Below are 10728 nucleotides of genomic sequence, written 5' to 3'. Positions count from 1 at the left end.
AGACAGAGAGAGAGAGAGAGAGAGAGAGACACACACACAGACAGAGAGAGAGAGAGAGAGAGAGAGAGAGAGAGAGAGAGAGAGAGAGAGAGAGAGACACACAGACAGAGAGAGAGAGAGACACACAGACAGAGACAGAGAGACAGAGAGAGACAGAGAGAGACAGAGAGAGACAGAGAGAGACAGAGAGACAGAGAGAGAGACAGAGAGAGAGAGAGACAGAGAGAGAGACAGAGACTCACATACAATTATATATATATATATATTTTTTTTTTTTTTTTTTTTTCATGATTCGAATTGATTTTTTTTTTTTTTTTTTGATGACACCGCGTCGGTCCTGAGAGCTGCGGGCAGGAGTTTTTAGGCGAGGCCGTGGCCTAGTCTGCGGCCTCACCTAAAAACTCTTACCTGCAGCTCCTCAGGACCCGGTGCGGTGTCAGCGCCAGTCCTGGTGAAAAAAAAAAAAAAAAAATTGGATTTGCTGAAAATTTGAATCGATTTGACCTCTCAACTCGATTTTTTTCCCCAGCCCATATATATATATATATATATATAACACAAATCTCTCTCAAATGTGAGTATACCCCACATATATATTTATTACACACAAAGATTCCCACACCCGGAATATAGGACAAGGACAGGAGGAATGGATCGCCGTGTCCCATGTATGGGGCTGAGTGAATATTTCCCATCCAATGTTGTCCTTTCTCTTTCTGTTTAAGAAGAGATCATGGTGGGAAAATACAGGAGCTGCGGATTCTTCATTATACAGGGGCCGGAGGTTGTGGGGCTCTCATCCTTCCCTCATTACATACAAGTCCCTGCCCCGGAACATGCATGTGTATAAGCGGTAGAGCGTTTATTCCGGGCCTGGCAGTATCAGAGGCGGGGGGGACAGGCCAGAATAAAAAGGCATGTATTGTGTAAGCAGAGAATATCAGGAGGACAGCAATGACCCGGGATAGAGAATGACACTGATCCTGCTGAGGCACAGCATGTACCAACAATACCCAGCACCTCCGCCCGCCCTTTAACCCCCGACTCGCTGGGACTGTCCCCGTGACCTACATGTGTCAATCACACCAGGATCGCGCATACCTGTCCCCCATCTGCCGGCCCCTCGCCGCCCGTGCCAAGCCCAGCTGATGGGTGAAGTGTGTCGTCACCTAACAAAAACTTCGACAGGCCACACTACGAATGTATTCTGCCCATTAGAACGCATTGACGCCCCAGTGTGCGTTTGGGGTTTTGTTGGTTTTTTTTTTTCTTCCGTTGCGTTTTTGACGTCCTGTGTGCAAGAGGTCTTAAAAAAAAAAAAAAAAAAAAAAAAAAAAAAAAGGATAAACAGCTCCCATATAGGAGGATTTTACTGGTTACAGAATGTTACATTAATGATGGGCCTGCAGAAATACAGATTTAATGGTGCGGAGATTCCTATCCGGTGTAACACCTGACATCTGGGCACTAACCCCCCTGAAGACGCCCCCCTCCCCCTCCATGGAAAATTGGTGATTACAGATTAGGAAGGCTCACACTCCGCTATGGAGCTATAATGGAAATATACACCGAGAAATATTCCATACTATGAAGGTCAGGAAAAAAAAAAAAAAAAAAAAACACTACATATACACTATATTGTCAAAAGTATTGGGACGCCTGCAATTTACATACACACATGAACTTTAGTGGCATCCCAGTCTTATGCCCCGTACACACGATCGGACTTTCCGCCAACAAAACCGTGGATTTTTGTTCGAAGGATGTTGGCTCCAACTTGTCTTGCGTACACACGGTCACTCAAATGTTGGCCAACAATTCCGAACGTGGGAAGGCGGTGACGTACAAACACGTACAACGAGCCGATAGAAAAATAGCAGTGCGGCTCCTTCTGCTTGATTCTGAGCATGCGTGGACTTTTGTGCGATGGACTTGTGTACACACGATCGGACTTTCCGACAACAAACTTTTGCTGGCTTTGTTTGAGGGGCAAGAAAAAGAAAAATAGATTCTAGCATCTATATATTTAAATTGCTGCCCTATGTCCCCACTGGAGAGATTTCCCCTATCTTCCTGTCCTGGTGACACAGAAAAGGAGGCTATAGAAGGGCAGACGCAGCAATGAATAGTTATGGATGGATCTCAGCACTTCCTGTCGTGTCACAGGGGACAGGAAGTAAAGGGAAATCTCCCCAACAGAAACACAGATTAAACCCACCAACAAAAAAATAATATTATTATTAATAATAATAATAATAATAATAATAAAGTTTGGCTGGAATTTAACTTGTGAATCCCCCCTGAGCTGTAGCTGAAGACGGCGGTGAGGTTTAGTGACTTCAGGAAAAGTTTGCAATTTAAATTTCTCAAGTGACCTACGGAAATAAAAAAAAAAGTGACAGACGTAGGACTGTCAGGAAGCGTTTCGTCACACATGACGAAGTGATTACAGCTGAAGGGCCCCGGATAGATCAAGCTTTAGGTTTCAGGATGACGACACACATTGGGTGGTGGAGATTTCATAAAACCGCAGAGTGAAGAATCTGGTGCAGCTGTGCACGGGAGCCCAATCAGCTTCTAACTTCAGCTTGTTCAATTTGCTTTGACAATAAAACCTGGGAAGCCGACTGGTTTCTATACAGAGCTGCACCAGGATTTTACACTTTCCAGTTTTAGTAAATCCGCTGCCCAGATATACAGCAGAACTTTTTTTTTTTAAAAGCTAAAAATAGAGCTGCATGCATACCTGCAAATATATACGCCTTGAGATTTTCTCCAGCTGTTCCGAAGAACCCAGGATTCTGTACAACGGCCGTCTGATCTCACTGCACACTGTGGGCTTCTGACAATGTGCATTAGAAGCTGCAGGAGGTCAGATTAGAGCCCACCTTATGTCCTGGCTGGAGGGCGTCTACCATCATCTAGCCCTTTCCTCCCCAACCTTACTGTTCCGGTTCCAACCCTTCCTTTCACCTGGTGCAAACACAACCTGCCTAGGGCGGCCGGCATGCAAACACAACCTGCCTAGGGTGGCCCGGCATGCAAACACAACCTGCCTAGGGTGGCCCGGCATGCAAACACAACCTGCCTAGGGACAGCCAATCTTCCAGACTGACTTCCACCAGTTTTTACATTTACACAACTCTTCCCATGAGTCAGCCCACTGCTTGCATCAGAAAGAAGGGATCTCGAGAGGAGCACTGAGGCAGGGTGTTGTGATGCTGTCAGGGAGTCATGTACACCACCCAGTTGGCCCCTCCCACCAGCAATTATCTGCCTGCATTGCATAGAGATATCAAGAGACCCAGTGACCAGGCAGTACAGCCAGTCCTCCTGTACTGGGCCCGAGCCCCATCAGTTCAAAAGGGTTTGCTCAGTCACCTGATGAGCAGGAGGGCCGGCTGTACTGTCTGTCTTATTGCAAACACCGGACCCTTGTCTACCATCCCCTGCAACGCTGCCAGCTTCTACCCTCTGGCTTCACTACACAGGGAATGGTTCTAGCACACGTACCCCCTTCCATCTGCTGTCTGGGCCCCCGTGTGCCCCTTTCCACATCAGTGCTGCCGGCCTCCCTCCTCTACTTCCGGCAGCTGCTGCGGCATACAGGGGGATGTTTCAGGATGGAGAGCGGGGGGGGAGCTGGAAAATATATATTTATTGGCTCCTTTCTTTCCTGAATGAACACAGTGGGTGATCGGTACCAATCACTCCTCTGTCCATTCATCACTGAGGCATGTTTACTATGCTTCAGTTTGTGAATGAGCAGAAGCTTCAGAGCGCTTCCTATTAATTCATCTGAGCAACTGAGGCTGCAAAGAAATAGCCTGATAAATCCATGTCCTCAGCCACTTTCGGCCAGGGTGGGGGGCCCTGTCAGGTAAGCAGTATGGGGCCCCATGAGATCTAACAGCAGCCCTGTGACCTCACTGGGAAGGAAGGAAGGAAGGAAGGGAAGGAAGGAAGGAAGGGAAGGAAGGAAGGAAGGAAGGAAGGAAGGAAGGAAGGAAGGAAGGAAGGAAGGAAGGAAGGAAGGAAGGAAGGAAGGAAGGAATGAAGGAAGGAAGGAAGGAAGGAAGAAGGAAGAATATATGTAGGATTTGAGGGCTCTTGAGAGGAGTACTGAGGCAGGGTGCTGTGATGTTTTCCGCTATGTATAGCACTCTGCTCACCCCTCCCATCAGCTAACACCTGTATGTAATGAAAAGGCTCGCAGTCGAAGGACCACAGTATTGGAACGCTCTACCCGCGGACATCCGCTTGGATGAAAACCATCTGGCCTTCAGGAAGAAGCTCAAGACCCAGACGGACACTGGCGGCAAAGCACCCTGAGGCGATTTCGTTCACATATGTAGCGCTATACAAGTTATTCATTCATTCATTTTCAAATTCTATTAGCAAATTGATGAGGGGAAAAAAAAAAAAAAAAGGAATCAGGAAAGGTAAAGTAATAGATTAAAAGTGGAACTTTACCCATAACAACTTGATAAAAATAATGTTCTTTAGCAAGGAACATACATTCCATAATAAGAATTAGGCTACCAAAATTAGTGTGTGTGCTGTAAATTGCCTACAGCATTGGTCCCGTTTCGTCTTGATGGAGGCCGCCATTTTGCTCAAGCCAATAGCCCCTGAGCAGCAGTAAATCTTTAGGCTGTCAGCAAATCAGCCTATACAAATTCAGTACAGTGCCTAAAAATAGAGAGCAACTGAGAATGTGCAGAGCAGGATGAGACCGTTCGTTACTGGATTTAAACATAGGCACTTATTTTTAATGGTTTACATAACTATACCGGTAAAGGGGCCTGAAGTCAGCAGGACTTCATTTTCTGACTAAAGTTCCACTTTAAAATGATCTGGTGTACAAGAAGCCTTTGAACTCTGTGGAGGAACTCATGGAGCAGTATTTAAAAGTGGTGGACCCCAAGACTGCTTTGAAGAATTCATTTCTGCTCGAGGTATTCCACCCACAAAACTTGTTAAGGTATGGGTGGAGAACTCTTATCATCATCGGCTAAAAAAGGGCTAGACTAAAAACACTCAGCCAAAAAAAAAAAAAATGGTGGTTCAGGTATACTGGCCAAGTCACCCAACCTAACCTATGCTGAAGGAGCAAATCTAACGTCCTTGAGTTTTAAGAAGACAGAAAAGGTTTAAAAATCTATATAAAAAAAATAAAAAGCCAATAATAAATAGCCTTACCTTCTGAGCATTGCGTGAAGATGGCAAAAGATGGTTCCAGAAAGGCGCCCCCTTGGAATCAGTGCTTCTGCAAGATCCATGAAGGGCCTGGCAGGTCTCAGCTCCCTTCCATCTCTTCCCAGGTCCTTCATCATCAGAACAAGAGTCCCCAGTCTCGGTGGATGGAAGTAGTTTTCTCTTCACTGCAACGCTGCTGCTTCCAGGGGTACCCAGGCGGGTGGCCCCAGGAGGTGTCCTCTCCAAGGAACTCAGGTCTTCGCCATCAGCAGTAGGCAGCTTCCCATCTTCTACATAGACTTTAGAAGCCTCCTTAGATGCTTCAAAGTTGCCATTGGCACAGCCATGACTGCCACCAGGGCTGTCTTCTTCTAACTTTTCCACCAACGTCTCTGTATGTGCAATGTTGTGCAAATCAAGATCAAGTACGTGCTGGTTGCTGGTAGATGCCTCTGAAGTCCTTGGGTCAGTTGAGAGACTAGTCCCATTGGATTCAGAGGCGATTGACAGTCCTTCAGAGTTCCCCAGCTGTCTCTCTTTCAGACTGCTTCTGTGCAAAGTGGTGCAGGGCGGAGGAGAGAGGGATTCAGTTCTTCTACAACCGACCTTCTGGAGAGGTGGAGAGGTCACTCTCCTAGTAGGAGAATCCTTGGAAGGGAAGCCCTCCGCTCTGTGTTCAATGACTCGCAGTCCGCTATGGGAGAAATGCTGAGCGGAACTGCACATTGGCATCTCTTCTGAAAGCAATCCATCCTCAAACATGTCCTGATCATCTTCATCATCAACAAGTGAGCTACTCGGATAGTCCCCATCTGACTGACCGTGTCCAGGTGGGCAGTCACTTCTGGACTGGCCCCACATGGTTCTCCTTGGGCTCCTCGCAGGCTCCGGAAGCTGATCCGGAGGACCTCTCTTCAAGGCTTGACGGCAAATGGCTTTAGGCCCCGGGATATCAGATGTTATAGATACATGATAGACTTTCTGGCGTTTGTGCTCTGTTTCGGGGTATCCAACAATAACCCTACAGTCCTGAGCAACGTTCAGAACTCCCACCTGGCCTGCAAACGCTGCGTCAACATGGGCAGGCAGCCTGTTCTCACCACCTGCCTCCTCCTTGGGTGGTGTTTCCATCTGGATGTGCCTCATGGATCTAACACTGGGGAGCCTCCAAATACTGGGATTAGCAGGAGAAATGGACCAGCTCCAGGGTAGCTGGGAACCTATGGACGGGGCCAGTGGACAGCCTCTCTGGAGTAGCTTACACAAACCCAACAAACTCCAGAGTGATCTGCATCTGAGGAGAGAAAACAGCAAAAAGTTAGCAAGTCTACCTAATGGAATAAAACAGGTCATGAACAAAGGAGAAGGAGAAGGAGAAGCCATTGTTGATGTCCTTCTGAAAATGCTAGTTGCTTGGCTTTAGTTATTCTAAAAGCTGAGGGGGGGAATAAATAAATCAATCAGAACTACATTCCTGATCTCTTTACTTCTTCCAAGTTAAAGTTTTGGCATTCGTTCCAAGCAAACTGTATTTTCAGAAGGGGGAATCATCAGTGGTACTCACATTTTTTTGCCCCAGTGATCCCCCCCCCCCCCACTTCCTCTTGGTGACACAACAAAGTCAACAGCACTAAAACCTAATATTCAGTCTAAAAACTATTGGGCCGAGAAATATACTTCTAACCCATCTCTCATGTCACCTACCAGCAATCACCCCGGTGCAATTAACCTGTGCCCCTCTAGAACTAACTTGTACAATCTACTGGGGCTGCTGTTAGAAATCACGAGGCCCCATACATCCTACCCGACAGGATACCCCCCCCCCTTCAAAAGTGACTGGGGACATTAGTCCCCTTCTCTGAAACCTCACCTGCCCAGATGAATGAATAGGAGGCTTCCTGCTCATTCACAAACTGAAGCATAGTAAATACACACTTTTCCAGAGCCTTTCCCAACCTCTGGAATGCTCTACCCCAATGTGTCCGATTTTCTCCTACTTAATCCACTTTCAGACAATCGCTGAAAACTCATCTCTTTAGAGAAGCCTATCTGGCCCCCACCTAACTGCTGTACATTTATCTTCTCAGTCAGCACAACCCCCACAGTTATTATCTCTTGACCTTCCCTCTTAGATTGTAAGCTCTAAGGAGCGGGATTCCTCTGATTCCTACTGTATTAAAGTGTATTGTATTTGTACTGTCTACCCTCAAGTAAAGCGCTACGTAAACGGTTGGCGCTATATAAATCCTGTATAATAATAATAATAATAAATAATAATAATAATATTATTATCTATGCTTCAGTGATAAATAGACACTGGAGTGATTGGTACTGATCGCTCACTGTGTTCATTCAGGAAAGGAAGGGGCCAGAAAATGACATATTTACTGGGCCCTTCCCCTGCTCTCCATCCCGAAACATCTCCGTGTGCCTGCAACAGCGGCTGGCGGGAGAGGAGGGAAGCCGGATCCCCCCCTTTTGAACTGATGGGGTCCGTTCCCAGTACAGGAGGGCTGGCTGCACTGCCTTATCAGCGGCCCTGCCATCTACTACACTAATCTTGTGCACGCCACTATATTAGTGGAACCCTACACGGGTCCTAGCAACTACCCCCCCCCCACCCCCCCACCCCCGGGGGTGACACTGGCAAAAAGGAGTTTATCCACACACACACACCTCTCTTCAAGCACATGGGGCTACCATCTTTTTTACCTGTTAAAATACCCCCGCCCCCCCCCCCCCTCCGCCCCAGGGACTCACCCCTGTATGTATGTGCGCTGCCTGTGGCAGTATGATGCCCCTTCTTTGGCACCTAGGACGCTCCTTCCCTGGCACATCTAGCTGGTGAGTCTGCTCATGCTGGCACCTACAACTGCGAACCAAACGCAGGCTCCGAGCTTCGCTCCACACCATACCGGAGAGGAACCCTCCAAAATCAGAAGCAGCGCTGCTGTGGTCCAAGATGACTGTAGAAAGAAGGAAAAGACAAAAAAAAAAAAAAGAGAAATGGTACAATTAGACACATATTATGCACTTGCTTGAGGTTAAAGAACTTGACACACTTGGTAAGTATAAGCACATAGCTCCCAACTGTCCCCGATTTCGAGGGACTGTCCCTGATTTGGAACAATATCCCTCATTGCTCCTCATTTGTCCCTCATTTTGGACCGATCTATAGAGTTGTATATAAAATGCACTTTTTATCTATCAAAAAATGTTTTCCAGCACTAAACACCTTTCATCTAATTTCTAAATTGCTGCATTTGTAAATTCCAAAATCCAATATAAAAAGGAATAGTAGTGGTAAACAAAAAACAAAAAAAACAAAAAAAAAACCCCGCACTTGTGGGTTTAACCAATCTTATTTTTTGTACAATTCTCCATTAAGGGGGCGTGGCAAGGGGTGTGTCCTATGCCTACAAACTTTTGCCAATAGGTGTCCCTCATTCTCATCTCAAAAAGTTGGGCGGTATGTAATAACCTGCAGCAATCTGTACTATAAAGAGCCCTTAAAAACACCCATCTGCTGATATCTGGGGGCTGCTGCAAAACCTCTGCACCCAAGTTCTCAACTCTGCCCAACTCCGCCTTGAACCTCCAGCGTTCAGGAGCTTCCTGTAATAAAAACGGGTCACTGCCGCTCCTTTCTGCAGGGAGACTGGTATAGGCTCCGCCCCCTCCTGTGGTTTTCTGCAGGAAGTCTGTAGTGGGCGGAGCCTGCTGGGCCCCTCCTACAGCTCTGTACAGATAAGCGATGATGTCACTGCTGCTGGGATTGCAACAAGCACATCAAGTGCATTTATATTCTCTGCAGCTATTAATATATTTTAAATGAAAGCGTGCGTGCCCAAAAGTCCAGTGTTAACCCCTTTTCAGCCCGTGCTATAGCCGAAAGAAGGCTACATCGCAGGCTTAAAATGTCGAGAGCGCGTCCATGGACGTCCTCCCATGCTCACGCTGCCCGTGCGCCCTCCACCCCCACCCCAGCGGCATGCTCTGTGATCACAAAGTCCTTGGGACTCGGCTGATCACTGATCAGGGAAAAGGGCCAATCGCAGCAGCCCTTTACCATGTGATCAGCTGATCACGGAAGAAAAAGAAAGGCTTTTTTTTTTTCCCTCCTCCCTCAAGCTGACAGCATGAGGGAAAAAAGAAGAAGAAAGCCGTTAACTGGCTTCTATTTACAGGGACAACGGTTCCAAGTGCCCACCAGTGAAGGAGAAAAATTACCGGTTCACAAAATTTTATAACAAAAACTATAAAAATCAAAAACACACTTTTGTCAATTAAGCAATAATAAAAAGGATCAGGATTGTCAAATCAAAAATTGTATGTATAACCTTAAACTACGTAGAGGGTTCTTTACTGTAAGAGCGGTAAGGATGTGGAATTCCCTTCCACAGGTGGTGGTCTCAGCGGGGAGCATTGATAGCTTCAAGAAACTATTAGATAATCACCTGAATGACCGCAACATACAGGGATATACAAGGTAATACTGACATATAATCACACACATAGGTTGGACTTGATGGACTTGTGTCTTTTTTCAACCTCACCTACTATGTAATTGTTACTCCATCCATCCAACCAGATATTGATGCGTTTGTTTATCAAAAACAATATCAAATAACCTAAGCAGGAACACGGATCTTTACCTTCCCCCTAGTCAAAGCGCCTCCCCCCACAGTTGGTAATCACTCCCAGGGAACACATTTAACCCCTGATGTTAACCCCTTCCCAGCCAGTGTCATTAGTACAGTGACAGTGCATATTTTGAGCACAGATCACTGCATTAGTGTCACTGGTCCCCAAAAAGTGTCAGTAGCCCGACTGTCCGCCGCAATGTCACCGATTCGCGCCATTACTAGTAAAAAATAAACAAATAATATCCTATAGTTTGTAGACGCTATAAAACTTTTGCGCAAACCAAGCAATAAAATGCTTATTGGGATATTTTTTTTAACCAAAAATATGTAGCAGAATACATATTGGCCTAAAGTGATGAACAAATTTGATTTTGTACTTTTTTTTTTTTTTTTTTTTTATTGGATATGCTTTATAGCAGAAAGTAAAAACAACTTTTTTTTTCCCCAAAAAAATATTTTTTTAATAATATAAAAACAGCCAAGGTGATCAAATACCACCAAAAGAAAGCTTTATTTTTTTTTTTTTTTTGCTATACGGCACTGTGTTGACAATTGCGCAGTCGTGTAACGCTGTGCCCAAATTAAATGTTTATCTTTTTATTTTTTTATTTCCCTCACACAAAGATAAACATTTAATTTGTGTACAGCGTTACACGACTGCGCAATTTTCAGTTAATATAACACAGTGCCGTATAGCAAAAAAAAAAAAAAAAATGGCCTGGTCATGAAGGGGGGGGGGGTGTAAATCTTCCAGAGCTGAAGTGGTTAACTTCAATCTGCCCAACTTTTTCTGCTTTTCAGCTCTCATTATTGTTTGTGTATTTTATGTGCGGCCCGAGACAATTCCTCTTCTTCCAATGTGGTCCAGGAAGGTCAAAAGGTT

The 10728-nt window shown here is 45.7% G+C and overlaps 1 protein-coding gene across 2 annotated transcripts in view; it reads right to left on the bottom strand.

The window, feature by feature from the left end:
* ATOSB (atos homolog B) overlaps positions 1–10728 on the bottom strand; it is a 53464-nt gene that overhangs the window by 26775 nt on the left and 15961 nt on the right. For both annotated transcript variants that reach the window (XM_073618182.1, XM_073618183.1), the window contains exons 2-3: positions 7960–8165; positions 5203–6493 (exon numbers count right to left, since the gene is read on the bottom strand). In XM_073618182.1, coding sequence (XP_073474283.1) covers positions 5203–6493; positions 7960–8036 — 1368 coding nt within the window. In that variant the 5' untranslated portion in view covers positions 8037–8165. The remainder of the gene's footprint in view (positions 1–5202; positions 6494–7959; positions 8166–10728) is intronic.

Source organism: Aquarana catesbeiana, linkage group LG01, assembly GCF_042186555.1.
Source record: "Aquarana catesbeiana isolate 2022-GZ linkage group LG01, ASM4218655v1, whole genome shotgun sequence".
NCBI classification, from domain to species: domain Eukaryota; kingdom Metazoa; phylum Chordata; class Amphibia; order Anura; family Ranidae; genus Aquarana; species Aquarana catesbeiana.
Note: the sequence above shows the minus strand (reverse complement) of the source record. Positions and strands in the feature narration are given on the sequence as shown.